This window comes from Armigeres subalbatus, chromosome 2 (genome assembly GCF_024139115.2).
Source record: "Armigeres subalbatus isolate Guangzhou_Male chromosome 2, GZ_Asu_2, whole genome shotgun sequence".
Classification (NCBI taxonomy): Eukaryota; Metazoa; Arthropoda; class Insecta; order Diptera; family Culicidae; genus Armigeres; species Armigeres subalbatus.
In genome coordinates this window covers 271,482,405-271,502,236 of record NC_085140.1, presented here as the reverse complement: position 1 = coordinate 271,502,236, position 19,832 = coordinate 271,482,405, and the positions used below count along the sequence as shown (strand labels likewise).

At 39.6% G+C, this 19,832-nt stretch overlaps 2 protein-coding genes across 2 annotated transcripts; one reads left to right on the top strand and one right to left on the bottom strand.

Annotated features, from left to right (window-relative positions):
* Window positions 1-379: 379 nt before the first annotated feature.
* LOC134216351 (SET domain-containing protein SmydA-8) lies at window positions 380-10,698 on the bottom strand. The gene is made up of 3 exons (XM_062695259.1): window positions 9,930-10,698; window positions 1,183-1,409; window positions 380-1,125 (listed from the first exon to the last, which is right to left on the bottom strand). The coding sequence occupies exons 1-3, from the start codon at window positions 10,607-10,609 to the stop codon at window positions 539-541; spliced, it is 1,494 nt and encodes a 497-aa protein (XP_062551243.1). The 5' UTR covers window positions 10,610-10,698; the 3' UTR covers window positions 380-538.
* Window positions 10,699-16,921: 6,223 nt separating this feature from the next.
* Window positions 16,922-17,996, top strand: LOC134209726 (uncharacterized protein K02A2.6-like). The gene is made up of 2 exons (XM_062685740.1): window positions 16,922-16,979; window positions 17,044-17,996. Exons 1-2 carry the CDS (start codon window positions 16,922-16,924, stop codon window positions 17,994-17,996), a joined length of 1,011 nt encoding a protein of 336 aa, XP_062541724.1.
* The last annotated feature ends 1,836 nt before the right edge of the window (window positions 17,997-19,832 follow it).

Below are 19,832 nucleotides of genomic sequence, written 5' to 3'. Positions count from 1 at the left end.
CGAAGGTGAAGAAAACGGCCCTAAGAGTAAAAATGCAAACTAGCGAATTCCCCATCGGAGTAAGATAGATCCGCCGCCGGAGGTTATCTGTATAGGTTACTATTAACTTCGACTGTAGTTTAATGATTCGGAGATGGCTTTTCAGTCTTGACAAAATCAAAACACTGTTATTTAATCTTGTCCACAAGATTAAATAACAGTGTTTTGATTTTGTCAAGACTGTATAGGTTACGACTAAGTTAAGAGCTAAATAGCTAAAAAAGGATGTGGTGTTGAATAACGTATTTCGATGCGAGGAAAGTGAAGAGAAATCATAAATTATAGAACAAAATTAATTACCAATCGTGTTTGCAGTGAAAAGCATCCAAATATTCGTACAGATCTAAAAAAAAGCCAACAATTTATTGCAACAACAATATCACATACAATCCAATATATATGAAGTTTACACTGATTTTCGGTTACATAATATAAAATTATGAAAAGTTTTGTGTTGCTTTACTATACTTTCCAGCTTAATCTGCGCCATAAAACTTTCTCACGATAATATTTTAATACTATCTTTCAGTTGTTCTGCAGATTGTTTAGCAACATTTGCAAGGATACCTTCTGGTGATGTTGAATCTTCCCACTCTAAAATGCTTGCACATTCGTCCAGCATATTAGCGGCTTCCTCCAGCCTTTCCTTCAACGGAGCTCCATCCAAAACACCCTGCTGGTACATTGACTGAGCCAACATAACAATCGGACCATGAAGTTCGTACAAGATCATTGCTCGCGATCGGGTCTTCCCAGGCTCCAAGATGTCCAGAACCCGTTGGATATCACGACATAGTTCAATTTTACGCTCTAGTAAAATATCAGGAAGTTCCTGCATTTCATATCCTGGTACTCTTCCATACAACTCAATCAGGCTATGTCGGATGGATATGTTGATGTAATGCGACGGATGCAGAACGGAACGATATTTTTTGAATATTTTTTCGTAGGCAGTCAATTTTCCCGGCCCATGTGCCATGCTGGTTAACGAATCTACCTCAGCTTGCATTAACTGGACAACTTTCTGTACGGCAGTTCCTTTCGCTTTATACTCGCAGTCTGTACATTTCCATTCCGCTCCGTCATCTATAGAGAAAAGAGAAATAAGTCACATTTGTTCAAATGATCAAGCGTTGGTCTCACCTAGAGGATCGGATGACACAATCAGTCCGTTATCACATTTCTGACATTTCAGTGAACTGAAATGAGTACCCAGCTCTGTTGGATCCAAGCAGCGTGTACAATGACAAGTAAAGAATTTGCTAGATGTCAAAATACCCTGACGAGTGCTGGTTCCGGTCAGAGAGTGAGTATAGATAGTATACAGTTTTTCGCCTTCTGGGACATCGATGGCTACCCTAGCAATGAGTCTGAAAAAGACATTATGAGAAAAGTTAGTAACAGTACCTAGTTTATTTATCTACATACAGTCTCGTGTTTTTCTTGTAAATGGCAAGGTATTGGTTTCAATCTGTATTTAAGTATTTCTCTAGAGCTGTGGAGAGCTTTGGAAAATTATGGACGAGAACAGCTTTTCCGGGAAGCTTAAGACTGATAAAAGTAACAATGGAAGGTATGGAAATCTGTGGGAAGATTTCGAGCGATCACTACAATTCGTTCGAATCCCGTCGGGGCCTACAACATAAAGGTGATGGACATTTGTGCCTGTTGTTCAATATAGCGTTTGAAGGTATCATGCAGAGAGCCGGGGTACGATTTTCAATTGATCCTGTCTAATTGCTCGTTTCACGGAAAATATGAACATTATCGGCCGAACATTTGAAAAGGTTGCAAGACTGCACTCTCGCCTGAAACGTGAAGCAACAAAAGTTAGACTGGTGGTGAATAAAAACAAAGCACATGCTAGTGGGGCCCTCCTTAGCCGTGCGGTAAGATGCGTGGCTATAAAGTAAGACCATGCTGAGGGTGGCTGGGTTCGATTCCCGGTGCCGGTCTAGACTATTTTCGGATTGGAAATTGTCTCGACGTTCCTGGGCATAGAAGTATCATCGTGTTAGCAGCATGATATAGGTACGAATGCAGAAATGGTAAATATGGCTTAGAAACCTCGCAGTTAAAAACTGTGGAAGTGCTAAATGAACACTAAGCGAGGTGGCAATGTCCCAGTGGGGGATGTAATGCCAATGAAAAAGAAGAAGAAGACATGCTAGTGGGTGGAACCGATCGCGAAAAGAAGCAGTCTTACAATAGACGGAGATACCTTCGAGGTAGTCGAAAAATTCTTCTAGCTTGGATCCTTGCTAACGGCCGATAACAATGTTAGCCGTGAAATACAAAAGCGCATCATCTGTGAAAGTGGGGCCTACTTTAGGAGGCTCCAGATGAAACAGTGCACAATGGTCCACAGAGCGAAATTAAGTGGAAATTAGTATTTTGAGCCTGAAATAGCAGAGTTAGAAAAAACCTTTGTTCCACAAAGTTGTTCCAAATAGTACACTCTGAAAAATCTTCACGTCATATTTACCTGAAAATAAATGTGGTTCTCATCCACCATACTTTTCACGTAAGAGTGACCTGAATGGCATGTAATCTGAACAAAATTTTACCTCGTTGAGTTACGTGATTTATCAGGTGAATCTGACTGGATTTTCCAGTACTAATGACGTGAAGTTTGAAAGTAGTTACGTGTTTGATCAGGTGAACTTCACGTGATTTCTACGTACTGGTTACGTGAAATTTCAGTAAAAGCTACATGACATCAGGTAACCACTACATGGTTTGAAATATATTGCAAAATTGTTTTTTAATGAATGCAAAATAAGCTAGTGACTGCCTGCAGCCGTAAACAGGAGACTTCTTCGCATTGTTGATGCACTTGATGCGTTCAACTGCATTTGATGCAGAATGATGTTTTTATCATTAGACAGAAAATGCTGTCATTCGGCCATTGCGCTTCGGGAAAACACTGTTGGAGAGAACAAATCAGTTACTGAAAAATGTCGAATAAAATTTATTAGATTTGTAGAAAAAGATGAAACTAGTTTCTTTCTCAAAAATTGCTGCTATTTCCGCTGTTAAATCAAGCAAAAAGTAGTTCACTCTTGGCAGTTGAAATCTGGAATAGAAATTTTCTACTAACGCTACCGAAAATGGTAGTTATAGGCTTATTACTTTCTACGAATCTTATAAATTTTATCCGACTTCCGCTGATTATTTTTCCAAGGAGAGAACATGCAGGTTCGGTAAATCTGAAGTGAAGGTTGTTTACAATGCTAGTTTTCCGCAAATGCCGAAGCTGCAATCACACTAACACAATTTCACTTTAATTGTTTACGAGTACATACAAACATATTCACCAAGATTTTTAGTAAAAGTTACGTGAATTTCAGGTGACCATTACTAACATCACGTAACAATCGTCGTTTGTTCAAGACAGATCAGTTACGTGATTTTTCACGTGAATATGACGTGATGATTATTTAGAGTGTAAGAACTTTATCCGGATGTTGATGAAAATTAGGGTGGTCCTCATTTTCATGGAATGTAAAATCAACTTTTTAATTGCAAGAATAGGGTGAACATTATTCTGTAAAGTTGTAGCCCAGCTTATTCCAATCATTTTACTAAAAACTGTTTTCTGTAGCTCTTAAATTGACAGAATTTAAGCATTTTTCCCATTTTAACTTAGAGTGGTCCCACAAACAGTTTTCCGTACTAACTTTTTTTATTTCAAATTACTCAGTGAAGTCATCTTCAGACGACTTTTAGCGCTTTTTGAGACGCAACTTTTCGTGATAGTAGCTTGTTGATATCTTTTGCAGATGAAAAGTTATTCGCATTTTGCCAAAAAAATGGGTTTTTAAATGGCAATATCTCTGGATGGCGCAGCCATAATTTCAATCTTTTAACACCATTTCAAAGAGTAAGCCCTAGAGTATATCATATCAAAAATCAGGGAGTTGTTTTCTTGTATCTAAAGTGACATCGGTTTAAATTTGTTAATTTTTGCCTTTCTCGTACTTCAAGGTGTGACGAAAATACTCCAAAGACGATTTTATAATAGAGCACCAGAGATCCTTAGTGTTATAAACCAATCAACTAAGCTCGACGAGTTAAGTTGATGTAATTGTATGTTTGTATGTATGGCAAAAAATTGCATTCACCTTTTGGGTATTTATCCTTGACCTTCCGGCACACATCGAGTAAAAGTGAAATATCTGTTTAGTCTGGTGACCAAGTTAGAACCAAACCACCATTCCTCACAAAATTAGTTCTCTATCAATTGAGAAGATATTAGAAGTGATTAAATAGAAAACTCCGATAAATATGACTAAATAAAAGGTTCAAGGTGCACAAGGAAAAGTAATTAACAAGGTGGCTCAAAAACACTCTTTCAAATTTTTTGATTTCATATTGTTTATTTTATTTTTTTGTAATTTATTATTGGAATAATAATAAAGTCATAAAGTCACTTGTACTAATTGTATCACATAGAACTAATTTTCAATAACTAACTGCATTGCTTTATCTGGTAATTCTGAATAATCTTTTCTTGAGACAATTCCAACATTATTCATCGAAATTACGGGGTCTGACGATAACAGCAACCTTCTGAAGACGTCTTCGATGTTTACCATTCTATTGAATTTTCTGGAGTGGAACTCTCGATATCTTCGAATACTTTTGTTCCTCGTTTCTTGTACTTCTTCGCTACACATTCCAACCGGAAGTATTGTGTATTTTATGATTGCCGCTCCATGTACCAACAGTTTATGAACTGTTGGGGACAATGTATACCAACCATAACGCTTCTCATACAAAGCTCTTGTCTCTTCTGCGTAAATCTCGAAAGATTTGTGATTGACTTTTGATTTAGAGTTTATAACGGTAAGAAGGATGAAGAAACGCTCTAACAAGCTCTCATCCAGACCGGTAATTTTCGCAGTGATTTTCCATTCACGAAAGAACTTGCGGGCTGTGTTCCCGTCATTTGAATTTCCACCACCGGGAACAGGTTCACTAATGCGTAATCCTGTTGCACAAAAAGGATGGATATAACTTAATCTACCGAATTACTAATATTTGTTATTACAGTACGTACCTAGTTCCGCTCGCATCTTGTTTCGAATTTCCGTTTCTCTAATTTTCACCACTTCATTCGACTTGCTTACACGCCATGTTGGTTTATCAAGGGCAAGTCTATAGGAGACCTTTAAAAGCATTTCCATTGTTCTGATATATGCATGAAGAGGAGAAAATCCATATTTATATTTGCCTGGATCATCAGAATCTGAATCAATTCTGGAATTGTTCAAACATTTTCCTGACCTTCCACAGATGTAACAAGCTTGCGAATATGTTCCAGTTAAATCATTGACGACCTTTGTATCCATCATCGTAAACAGCATCTCTGTTTGAACGGATACCTCTCGATCCGCCACAGTTAATTTAATGTTTTTCAAATTTTGAATTTGCGAGTTCATCAACGAAACCTCGCGTTTCGTTAATTCGGCTGACTCTTTTGCAAACATTAATTTAATGGGTCTGCACAACGAAACGGATGAGGGCAGGTCATTGTTCCACACAATTTCATCAATTTCATCTGCTTCACGATGGCCAATCAACCTTAAAGGAACCATCGAGAAGGCGAATATGTGAATCGGAATATTCGTGTAATTCCTTATTCTCGTCTTCATCAAAAGCATTTCTTATACCTGGCGTGATTGCTGCTTCCGTCACAGCCCCACTTATAAATAATTGTGTACCCATCATACGGTCCACTATTTGAAAGTAATTCTTTACTATCCACGCTTTCCAGAAGGCGCTTCGAGGTATGCTCGACAAGCTCTTGTAACGGCACTTCTGCAGCTGATGGATTTATAGAAAGACCTATCAGAAATTTTCATTAGTATTTATCATGTACTATGGATTAGTTATTTTGGATACCTGTAGGATAACACAACTTTTTGCTTCGACCAGTTTGTTATACGCTGGAAATATATCGACGCCTTTGACGATAGTTTGCTGTCTGATATTCGAATACTGAGCTTTAGAAAATCATTTTGCATAAAAATGCAAGAGCTTCCTCCGCTGTTAGAGCTACAACATCTTGATTTGAACGTTCTGCCGAACGCTGCAGCTCGAATGCTGCATCAGGGTTTTCTGACAATTTTTAAATCTATTTCCCAGCTTAACAAAACCCTGTCCGGGCTATGGAAATCACAGCAGCAAGCAAAATCTCCACCATTAAAAATTGATTAAATATGGACTCAATCCGCTTTTTATGTGATTTGGATGTCAAAGCAGTGAAAGTTTGTGAAGTACGGCAGCCAGATGATTTTCAAGGAGAATGGATATCGACTACAAATTCTCCTGCGATCCAAGCTTCGTTCAACTTGAAAAATGGTCCCGTTTCCGGCCAGCTTCTCGCCATAGCTTTCGGAATTTCAGCAACACGAGGCTTAGCTTCTTTTCACCAAATTTTCGTTTACTTCTAGGGAAATTCGATTCTTTACAAATTCTAGTAAATTTTTCAGTGTGTTTCCTTCAAAAGAAGGAAGATGAGATCGGCCAGCTGAATCACTGTTGAAAAAGTATTATCGTTATTTGAATGTCAGCTCTCCAGAAAGTGACCTTACCTTGCTTCATTATGTAACGTTCTGACAATTCTGAGTGGAAAAGATCACAGCTTGCTATTATTCATCACATTCGAGATCAAATATACAGTTTTGATGCAAATATCAGGCACTTGAAGCTACTAAAGGGTCTTAATCAATAGAAGTAATCATACTTATGATATGCATAAAAGAAATATATTGTCCAAGATAGGAAATTGTAAATAAGCAATAAATAAATAAAGTAAAAAAAATCCCATAATTCAAAATTTTTGGAAACATAAATAATTTAAAAAAAAAATCATAAAAAGGCATTAGTCATTTTGAACTGAAAATAACAATTATGCAAGAATAATTTTCCACAAAGAAATCGAAATTCTTCTTTGGAAAAAATATAATTTTCTTAATTAAAACAATAAACAATTGCAAAATTTTCCATAACATTTTTTTTTCTATATACATTGTAAACATTCCACAAAAAAAAAATTATATGGAGAAGAAAATAGGGAAAACTACATAAAAAGATAAAAAAATCAATTAAATAAAATCAAATTTTCCTTGAACAATAAACACTCCCAAAGCAGGGGTCATTCATGCAAATTATGCTCCGTTTTATTGTTTTCTATATTTTTCAATGAAAATTTTTATTTAATTTTATTGTTCTTCATTGATTTCAGTAATTTTTTTAAAAATTTTATGGAATATACAATCATTTTGTGGAAATTTTAGCAGTTTTTATTTCTATTCTGGTTTATTTATGGAAGTTTTGTTTTTTTTTCTGGAAATTACATAAACAATAAACACTCCCAAAGAATGGGTCATTCATGGAAATTATGCTCAGTTTTATTATTGTACATTTTTCTACAACCGCAATTTTTATATTCAAAATTGCTAATATACCTTTGGATCTGGGAAAATAGATAGAGATTGATAATTTTGTGAGGAATGGTGGTTTGGTGCAACTTGGTTACCAGACTAAACAGATAGTTCACTTTTACTCGATGTGTGCCAGAAGGTCAAGTATAAATACCAGAAAGGTGAATGCAATTTTTTTGCCATACTTACAAACATACAATTACATCAACTTAACTCGTCGAGCTTAGTTGATTGGTTTATAACACTAAGGATCTCTGGTGCTCTATTATAAAATCGTCTTTGGAGTATTTTCGTCACACCTTGAAGTACGAGAAAGGCAAAAATTAGCAAATTTAAACCGATGTCATTTTAGATACAAGAAAAACACCTCCCTGATTTTTTGATATGATATACTCTAGGGCTTACTCTTTGAAATGGTGTTAAAAGATTGAAATTATGGCTGCGCCATCCAGAGATATTGCCATTTAAAAAAACCCATTTTTTTTTTTGGCAAAATGCGAATAACTTTTCATCTGCAAAAGATATCAACAAGCTACTATCACGAAAAGTTGCGTCTCGAAAAGCTCTAAAAGTCGTCCAAAGACTAAACTGAGAAATTTGAAGAAAAAAAGTTAGAACAGAAAAACTGTTTTTTGTGGGACCACCCTAAGTCTAAATGAGAAAAATGCTCTAAATTCGTCAATTTAAGAGCTACAGAAAATTTTTTTTTAGCAAAATGATTGGAATTAGCTAGCCTACAACTTTACAGAATAATGTTCACCCCTATTCTTGCAATTAAAAAGTTGATTTTACATTTCATGAAAATGAGGACCACCCTAATTTTCATCAACATCCTGATAAAGTTCTTACTATTTGGAACAACTTTGTGGAACAAAGGTTTTTTCTAACTCTGCTATTTCAGGCTCAAAATACTAATTTCCACTTAATTTCGCTCTGTGGACCATTGTGCAGTGGTCTAAAAAGATTCACACGCGCATCAAATGTAGCATGTACAAAACGGAAGAAAGAATAGCGAAAACAATATTCAACAGAGAACCGGATAGAGGCCGGCGGCTTCGTGGAAGGCCACAAACCCGCTGGCTGAAGCGGTGGAATCGGGCCTGGGGACCCTAAACGTTCGGGAAAACCGACGATTATGGAGCTCTACAATATGCCAGGCATAGGTGTATCGACGCTGTAGCCAACCAGGTAGGTACGGGTCATTTTTGGATTCTTCCAGGAACAGGTTAGGTTATGGTGTAGTCTAAACGCAATTTCTTAACGAACCACGAGAAATGTATTGCGGGTAATTAGGTAATACGATTCTCTAACTCATGTATCCGATGAGATTTGATTCGCGCTTGATTTGAATAATGCATGAGTTTTGATAATGTTAATGTTTCCTAAGACTATAACAGAGTAATTTTTGTCAATCCTTTGTATCTAGTTGGGTAGATTAAGACAAGACTATGCTGAGCAGTACTCAGCAGAAATCAAACGTTTTCAAAAACATTTTATTCTTACCTATTATGTCTGTTCTCTGTGATCTTAACACAGGGAAACAACCCGAGCAAGGAATTAAAAAAAAACTGAAAACTCATTTTGATATTTTGATATTTTCATTTCTAATCATTTGGATATTAATTGTATAATCTGTTGATGCATAGAAAACTCACTTGTGGCCGCCGAAAATGATACCAGCAGAGAAGTTCGTAGACGCTTCATGACAGGAAACCATACGTACTTTCGACTCGATACGAATAGAGTCCTCCACCGTACCAATCTGACTATCTACAAAACGCTAATTAGACCGGTAGTCCTCAACGGACACGAGAGACAATGCTCGTGGAGAACCAACGCACGCTTGGAGTTGTCGGAGGAAAAGTGCTGCGTACCACCTACGGTAGAGTGTCGATAAAAAACGGTACATGGGGGAGACGAATGAATTACGAATTGCATCAGCTGTTGGAAAAATCATCCATCGATCTAATCGCGAAAATTGGACGACTACGTAGCTATAATTTCGGACAATAACCTAGTAATGGTCCTGATTAGCGGTAGGCATGAGAAGGCGATGTGCTCATCGAGCAAGATAGATCGGATGACGTTGTCATCATAGTGAGAGGTAAATTTACACTATCGTCACTGAACGAATGCAACAAGCCCTAAACTATACTAGTAACTGGTGTATTCAGGAAGGTCATAGCATAAACCCTTCAAAAGTTGTAATCGTCCCTTTCACTAGAAGAAGGAAGTTCAGCTTAAAAGCATGCGTGTTTGGCGACGTGCAGCTTGAATGGAGACGACATTTATGTACTGCAGAGGGCACTTCGGCCTTAGTATACTTTGATACAATAAGGACACTTATGTGTGGTTGTGTAGAGTATTGTGAGAAGCCATTTAAACATCAAAGGATTTGCTTATAATACTAGGAGCAACATTTCATATTAATATACACACCTAAAATCATTGGAAGGGTGTATCGAATGTACGACATTGCAAACACACGAATGTGCCATAACACCTAGCTTAGGATACAGACCACGGGCAGAATAACCTTTGGACGTTCGCACTTCAAATGCGTTCACATCTAAAATACCGATCACTTGTTGTATCACTTCCTCCGAAAATCGGTCTTTCAGCCCACAAGGAAAACGTAGGTATCCTACGACGTTTTGCTGGTCTTGTTGCCAAGTGGCGCTGCCATTTCGAGATTCATTATGATATTCCATCACACTTATTTCCGCATCCCATCGCTCCGGATGCTCTTCCTTGGCCAAAAGCATTCTCAGTGGTGTTATGCAATCCAGCTGCATACAGCTCGCAGTGGAATCTTCGACAGCTTGAAACTTAGCCTTGTGCTTTGCAAAAAGAGAACATTCCTTCTTATGATACACAATAGTTTGCTTATCAGCGGCACACTCCTCACACATTGGCCAACCACATTCGGGACACTTTGGGCCGCCTCTTCCCCCATCGACTGGACGGCAACACTCCAAACATAATGGCGAACTGTCCACTTTCGGTCCAACCGCGAACGGTCTGTCCTCTAAAACCACTTCACCTGCCTTCAAATCTCTCGCAGCAACACCGTATCGTCCCAATTCAGCACTGTAAAGCACTTTGTATGGTTCATCCATTCCGGAATATTTCACTAAACAACTTAGTTGGTTAACTATTATGTGTTCACTTTACCGGCTCTAGAACGATAATGCGGCTAACGTAATGAGGAGAAAGCCAACACGATCTTTTCTAAGATGCGCGCCTATTTTTAAAGTGGCTATGTGTATCAATTTATTTTTAGCGTTAAGAGGCAACGAATATTATGAACAGTACCTAAGAAATGAAAATGCGGGAAAGCTTTTAAAACCTCAAGTATAGAGTAGAGTAATGATAAGTGTTCTCTACATAGGTCCCATTACCAGTACAGACTGAAAAACCAATGATACCATTATTATTTTTCCACAACTCCACCGCAATCCTTGGGTCTAACTCAACGTGAGTTACTCAATAATTTACAATGAAGCAATTTCAAATGGTGATTTTTAACGTTGAAATTCTCATATGTGTATATTCATTTCTTTTTTATATATTTTTACAAAATATTGTTTCACATTCCCTCATTTGATTCAACCATATTTCCCGCCCACAATTTTTTCAAAGATTTTAATTGTAAAATTACCTCTGGAAAAATGCTTGAACAACAGCTAGGGTAAATGATGTATCTTGGACAAGCGCAGGACATTCATTAGAAAATATATCGAGATTGAATAGTATAAAACAATTGAAAACCACTAGGTTCATCCAAATACATAACCTATGATTAGTCTTGTGTCTCCATTGCCCAATTTTTGAGTAAATTACGTTTACTAGGTGTAAACTGTGATATACTGCGAACTGAAATATTTTCTTTTTGGACATCAAATATATAATTTCGACATGGAAAATGCATATATTTTGGACAGAGTCATTTTCTCCTAATTTCAAAATTGCCACCTACAGATCTCAATTGTATGACTTACCTACACGTATCCACATTCATTTAAATGCATTTATTTGCTTAACTGACATAGATTAAACCAGAAATTAACATTGTTTTGCAATCTTATCGATATCATTGAAAACAGCCTGAAAGTTGGCAATTAATGGTTCATCCATGTACTGTACATGGGATGACCAATAAATGTCTGATGCATAAAAACATAACTTTATTTTGGTCACTCCTTTTTCATCCGTCTCAAGTTCATGTTAAGCGATTGGAATATGTTAGTATCTCAATTACAATCAAACTATGGCCGCAAGACCTCAAGATTGCCGTTTGAACCAATTTAAACGTGTTTCAGGTGCATGTTACGAAGAGTCCTATAATGCATGTTCTCCTGCATACTGGCGTCCAACAGGCACTTTGGTAGAAAGCTTTACATTTTAGGTATTTTTAAAGATAAATAATAGTTGATTTGTGAATTCTCATTAGGAGCCGCTAGAGTTGAGGTAAAAGTATGCAATGATCATACTTTCGATAAAAATTTTCTTACACATTATCTAAAATTGATCGAAGAAGCTCATGCTTGTCCAAAATATGTACATGTCCAAAATATATCATTTACCCTAGGTATTTGGCGTAGCCAAAATTTGTAGAATTATAATTGTAATGCGCGGCTATAAAGCAAGACCATGCTAAGGGTGGCTGGGTTCGATTCCCGGTGCCGGTCTAGGCAATTTTCGATTTGTTACCCTCATGATCAGGGTTGTAAATTTTCGGCAGCACTGGATGAAGGTGATGTTTTTTTATATCATGTTTTTATTTTCTTCCTGCTTTGAAATCAACCTCACATTCCCGGAGAGGCAGAAAAGTAAACAACAGAACTCACATCACCCACTGCGCCGCGAAGATGAAATCAAGACAAAATTTTCAAAACGACTTATCTGCTTTTGTAAACAAAGATTCAAACGACGATTCGACGAATCTGATAGCTCTCCCACGCAAATCAACACCACCAACAGGTAGGTGAAGGTTTCCGCTACCTGTTGATGGTGTTGGTTTGCGTGGGAGAGCTATCAGTTTCGTCAAATCGTTGTTTGAATCTTTGTTTACAAAAGCAGATAAGTCGTTTTGAAAATTTTGTCTTGAAATCTACCACAGCAAAATGTACACATTCACCCAGCAAATTGAAAAAATTCACCACGCGTTTAAATGGGCCACTCACAGTCATATGGTAAGGAGCGAACTGAGCAGCATGTCAGAGTGACTTGTGAGTGGCTGAATGCGAAATTGAAAGGTCGGTGTTGGAAATGATTTTTCGGCTGCACCCAGTCGCACTCACCACGGCGGCGAAGAAGGCGACTGCAGATTATACTGAGATCCATGTTTTTCACTGCATTGACTGTGAAATATTTCTACCCTGATCATGATATACAAATGCAAAAATGGTAGCTTGGCTAAGAAACCTCGTGGTTAATAACTGTGGAAGTGCTAAATGAACACTAAGCAGCGAGGCGGCAATGTCATAGTGGGGGATGTAATGCCAATAAGAAGAAGCAGAAATGTAATTTATCAGCCAACCACAAGCAGGCGCTGAGCTTAACCAGTCCCACAAGTGTCGGACACATTAAAAGAAAAAAAATGTTGACAGGAAAGGAAATGATTAGTGGAGAAGAGTTGCGTTTACTGAAACAAGACAAATGAATTATGATTAGTATGGTAATGGTGCTCGATTCCACGCCTTTCTGTCAACCGGTATCTGTAACTCCGTCTATGTTGGCTGGCAGGATCATCTTTTTGTTCATATGGATGTAAATATTCTTTAAATGCCGGTCGTCTGTAACAAAAATAATAAAAGGGCCTCCACTGTATGACCCCGAAATATTAGTAATTGTCCAAATAACATTCTTTTGTTATTTATATTGAAGCCACTCAAGAAACATTTCAAACACTGGACAACAATGCTGCCGCTATATACAGATGTGCTCGACTTGCGGTTAGCGGCTTCAGAGATACGTTACATTTAAAACAAATCAGTTTCTCGAAAACTATCACCCAATCACACAATCGTTTGTTTCTCTGTGATTTAAATATAAAATTACTCGTCACATAACTGATCCCATTACTAGTAGAAACTTTTGTCCTTCCTATTATCATTATTAGTTTTCTCTCAGTCTATAGGGTTAATGCAGGCATTTTCGTCTTTTCGTCATAGTCTTGAAAACCTTGAAGAAGAAAAAAGGAAGGAAGAAGGAATAAGAAAGAAGTAAGAAGGTAGAAGGAAGTAGGAAAAAGGAAGAATGCAGAAGGAAGATAGAAGGAAGGAGGAAGAAGGGCGTAGGAAGAAAGACGAAAGAAGAATAAAGAAGGAAGAAGTTTTCTGTTCTCAGTTCACTTTTCACTTCTCATTCCTCACTATTCACAACTCATTCCTCACTATTCACAACAACACAACTTCGACCAAATGGCCTGACACCGATCTGTTTAGTGTCAACCGGTGGATACCTGTTCTGAGCACTCATTTGAACATTGAGCGCCCTCAGCTCCTTTTCAACTGCAGAAAGCCATCGTGTACGTGGTCTTCCACGAAGCCTGCGGCCTCTTCCGGGTTCTCGACTAAATATTTTTTCGCTTGACGTTCTTCCAGCAACAACGAACAACGTGTCCAGCCCACCGTAGTCGGCCGTGTTGTTTAAGCTTAATAATATCCAGCCCTTTATACACCTGGTACAACTCGTGATTCATGCGACGCACCCAGATACCGTTCTCCTGTTTACCGCCGAGTATTGTCCGCAGTACCTTACGCTCAAACATTCCGAAAGCTCTTCGATCAGCCTCCTTTATCGTCCATTTTTCATGTCCGTATAAAGCCACCGGATAACCACCGGCCGTATAAAGCCACCGGATAAATCAGCCTCCTTTAATGTCCATGTCTCATGGCCGTATAAAGCCACCGGAAGAATCAGAGTAGTATACAGCGCGAGTTTTGTTTTCGTTTGCAGACTACGGGACTTAAGCTGGTTACGAAGTCCGTAATAAGCCCTATTTGCAGCTGCAATACGCCTTTTCACCTCGCGGATAACATCATTATCGCACATCACTAATATTCCAAGATACACAAATTCTACTACCACTTCAAATGTTTCACCATCCAGCACCATTTCGCTACCACCACCACTAATGAACCCACGTTGATTGCCAGCGAACATGTACTTCGTTTTGGTATTGATCGTGAGTCCAATCCTCGTTGTCTCTCTCTTAAAAGGCACAAAGACCTCTTGCACAGCACGGCGATCAATCCCGATAATATCAATATCGTCCGCAAATCCCAGGAGCATATGCGATCTTGTGATAATGGTACCGCTTCTTTGCACACCAGCTATCCTAATCGCTCCCTCGAGCGCTATATTGAACAGTAGATTCGAGAGTGCATCACCCTGCTTTAATCCATCTAAGGCAGGGCTGCCCAACGTACTTTTCTATCGTAAAGCTTTTCTATCTTGCTCAAGAAGCATCTTTTTATTATTTAATAATAAATACTGTAGATAGGTAAATACTGATTTAAGAAAAATAATCTGTCAAGCATGGAGTCGAATAATGCAGCACGGGCCAGTTTAACTATTGATGAGATATTGGCAGAACGGATGAAACCTTTCCAGAGAAGTTGATTTCACCGCCTTGAAATCAATAAACAGATGATGTGTCTGCAAGTTGTACTCCCGTACTGTACTTATAAAGGATTTGTCTCAGGGTAAACATTTGATCCGTCGTTGATCGGCCCTCACGAAAACCTGCTTGGTATTCGCCGACGAAGGACTCTTCAAGCGGTCTCAATCTGTTGAACAGAATACGGGACATAATTTTGTACGCCGAATTAAGGAGGGTTATTCCTCGGTAATTGGCGCACTCCAGAGTAGGAATGGGCGATATCGATACGATATATCGGGAATCGATATTTTCGCTCCGATGAATCGATATTTCGTATCGATTTTTTTAAGTTCGATATTTGACTGTATCGATTTTTTCTAGCGGATATCAGATTTCGATTTTTTGAATTCCAAAAATATAGCACATTAGGCACAATCCGGAGAGCAGTGTGACGTTTTCGGCATGGTACAAAAGGTACGAAGGTTTGTTCGAGAAGGATGCTAGTCGGCTGGATGAAAGTGCCAAGGTTCGATTGCTGATGAGAAAGTTAGGAATGTCTGAGCAGGAGCGCTATGTTAGTTTTATCCTACCAAAGGCTCCGAACAGTGGTGCAATTTATCAAAAATGCCTGCTGAGTGTGATTCTTTTGTTTTGTTTTTTTCTCTGCTCCTCTTTGCGTATGACGATGCCTTTCAATCAAAAAGACAAAGCAGGAATAGCAACCAACTCGGTTTGCTAACAGCAGGCTGAAGCTGATGATCATTCGGCACAAATTTCCTATCTTTGTCTTTCAAGTGATAGTATTCACCCATGCATTTATATAGGGCCGTCACATTCACGCAGCAGTGAGTGAACTGAATGAACTGTCACTGCGGGCTGCGTGTGCAGTGAGAAAAGAGGTCTTTTGTTTACTTAAGCTTTGATTGTTGCTGCTAACCATTTTCAGTTTTCACTGCTAAGAAGTGAGTGTGAAGAGGCAATGGTATCAATATCCTACAAATTTCAGTCACTGAGATTGCGAATTCGCACCTCTGGCTCCGAAGGATTTTTCGTTCATTGAGACGGTGACAAAACTAAATTCTCTTTTTGGCGCCTCAGAGTCCGTTATCAGCCGGAGGTATCGTTGTTTGCAAATAACGAAGTTTGTTTGATCAACGAAGATTATGTTACGTATGCTTGTCGAATCAATAAGTCGTGCATGGAGTTTTAATTGACGAAACTAACAGAAGAGCAGTTCAAATGTTTAGTGTTCGTCTGTGGCTTAAAATCAGATAGAGATGCTGATGTGGGGACAAGATTGCTGACTCTAATTGAGGGACGAGATGACGTAACATTGGAGCAGATTTCGGAAGAATGCCAGAGATTGGTCAATTTGCGGCATGATACGGAAATGATTGAGAACTCGACGTCCGTGAAGGCAATGCGATCGTGGAAGCAGTTCAAGAGAGATTCGCCGAATTTCAAATCGAATTTCGGTGCTGCGAAGAAAAACGAAAATAGTGCAAATAATCAGGAAGTATTATGTTGGCTGTGCGGAGGCGAGAGATTGCTCATACAGGAGCCATAAGTGCAGTGATTGTTCGAAGACCGGCCACAAGAAGGGTACTGCCGGAGCGCCGAGAATGTGAAATTTGGAAGATTTAATCGGCAAAAAGCGAATGTTTCTATGAAGGTGGTGACTGTTAATGCGTGTAGCGTCCAAAAACGTCGAAAATTTGTATCTGCAAAGATAAATGGTGAAACGGTGCGAATGCAGCTGGATACCGGGTAAGATGTTATCATCATATCTAGCGACACGTGGAAGAAGATCGGCTGTCCTCAAATGGATCCTTCGTCCGTAGTAGCAAAGGCTGCTACAGGGAAGTCTCTGGAGCTGATTGGTGAATTCTTGTGTGAAATGAACATCAGTGGGAAGAATAACCGTAGCCTAATCCGAGTCTGCAGAGAACATCTTCATCTGCTCGGTTCCGACACGATTGAAGTGTTTGGACTATGGTAAGTGCCTTTTAACACGATTGAGCAGCAAGCCAGCATACGTGGAATCGCTGAAAACAAAATTCCCGGAGGTCTTTTCAGAGCAGTTAGGCCTCTGTACGAAAGCGAAAGTCAAACTGGAATTGAGGGCGGGGAAAACCCCGGTGTTTCGTCCCAAGCGTCCGGTAGCATACGCAATGTATCGGACAGTGGACGACGAACTGGATCGTTTGGAGCAAGACGGAATAATAAAACCGGTTGATTTCTCGGAGTGGGCGGCTTCGATCGTTGTGGTTCGCAAAGCGAATGGATCTATCCGTATATGTGGCGATTATTCGACAGGTCTCAACGAAGCGCTGCAACCCAATCAGTATCCGTTGCCCCTTCCTCAAGATATATTTGCGAGTCTGGCTAATTGTACCGTGTTTAGTCAGATAGATTTAACCGATGCGTTCCTGCAGGTAGAAATTGATGAAACATCGCGGCAGCTTCTGACGATCAATACCCACCGTGGTCTCTACCAGTATAATCGGTTGCCGCCGGGCGTGAAAGCGGCACCAGGAGCTTTCCAGCAAATTATAGATACGATGCTCGCTGGGTTACAGCGTGTTAGTGGATATCTGGACGATGTGGTCGTGGGCGGTATTGATGAGGAAGATCATCGGAAGAACTTGGAGGCCGTACTCAAGCGACTAAAAGAGTTTGGTTTCACAGTGAGAGCGGATAAATGTACTTTCGGTGAAGAACAGATCGGCTATTTGGGACTGTTGCTGGACCGTCACGGGCTGAGACCAGATCCAGCGAAAATTGAAACCATCGTCAAGCTTCCTGTACCGACGGACGTGAGTGGTGTTCGATCCTTCTTGGGCGCTATCAATTATTATGGCAAGTTTGTTCCGAATTTGCCTTTCTCGTACACCTAAGTTGTACCGAAAGGCTATCATTTCACTCCGAAAACGATCTTTTTATAGAAGCCTCTAAGACCCATAGTATTATATACCAATCGACTCAGCTCGACGAGCTGAGCACATGTCTGTCTGTCCGCGTGTATGTATGTGTTTATGTGTGTGTGTATGTGTGTGCACAAAAGCTATAAAAAACATTAGACAACTTTTCGTTTAGTAATCCTCAACCGATTTTCTCGCAACAAGTTTCATTCGACATAGGACAAAGCCTTGTTGATCACTATTGAATTTTATAACGATTGTTCATTGCGTTTAAAAGTTATGAAGAAAATGGTACATCGGACCATATAAACCCCATATAAGGTTGGTGGATTGCAATTGCAAAAAGAAACGAGACCAGATCATGAGATGGTGGCGAGCCACAGTAAGACTCCGGAATCAATGCGTCTCTTTGTTGTGGGCAACGCTACTGCGATCCTGTTGCAGTGGAGTAAAAATTGCAATGATAATTACGACTTCCCTTTCGTTTGGCATTCAGATTGCACTTCTTTGGAAGAACAAAAACAAAGTTATCAACACGCCAACAACCGCTTGTAATGCTTTTTGATGAGGATTTTGAGTACCTAATTTGTGGGAGCGGCTGCAGCATCTGACCAAAATGTTTTACTTTACTTACTTAAGGATCCTGTACACCTCCGGTGGTGCAATGGGCCGACTTGAAAGATCTCCATCCTGAGCGTTGCCCGGCTATCGCTTTAACCTGTTGCCAGGTTAGATTTCGGTCGACTTCTTTTATTTCTTTATTGAGGCTTCGCCGCCATGAGCCTCTGGGTCTGCCTCTGCTGCGATGTCCCGCTGGGTTCCAGTCTAATGCTTGTTTACAGATTTCGTTTCCGCCCCAACGTAGAGTGTGGCCGACCCAGCCACACTTCCGATCCCGAATTTCTGTTGCTATCGGCCTCTGGTGACAACGACGATGGAGCTCGTTGTTTGAGATCCAGTTGTGAGGCCACCAAGCCCGAATTATATACCGCAGGCATCTGTTAATGAACACCTGCAGCCGTTAAGTGTTCTCCACTGATACACACCATGTTTCGCTAGCGTAGAACATCACAGATTTCACGTTAGAGTTGAAAATTCGTATTTTGGTGCGTTCACTTATCTGCCTGTTTTTCCAGATTCTTAAACTCGCAAAGGCAGCCCTATTTTGCTACCAAGATATTGGAAGCTTTCAACATTCTGCACTGGTTGCCCGGCTACTGTGAAACTGGAAGGAGTCACCGTGTTTACATCCAACGATTTGGTTTTGTTGACGTTGATGACTAAACCTGCTGAAGAGGAGCGCTCGGCAAGGTCGTTGAGCTTACTCTGCATATCAGAGCGCCGTTGTGCGAGGAGTGCAACATCATCCGCCAATTCGAAGTCATTTAGGTGCTCCATGGTTATAGGCTGCCATAACAGCCCGCGGTTTGGTTCACGGTCAATCGCATCTACCAGAATCTCGTCGATTACAATGAGGAACAGTAACGGTGATAGAATACATCCTTGTCTCACACCAGTTACGACCCGGATATTGACGGACAAGACCCCATTGTGCAGCACTCTACACGAGAAGGCCTCGTACTGTGCCTCGATGAGGCCGATGATTTTCACAGGAACTCCCTTGCGTCTCAGGGCGCCCCACATATTCTCGTGATTGAGACGGTTGAAAGCTTTTTCGTAGTCAATATTTAATAACTTTTTATTCCGGAACAAAATGATTCGTTCCTAGCTGATAAATGAAGTGATAAAAAATTGTACATGGTCCAACCCCGTACTGCTTATCGTTTTTAATTAAATTGCTTCTTGAATTTT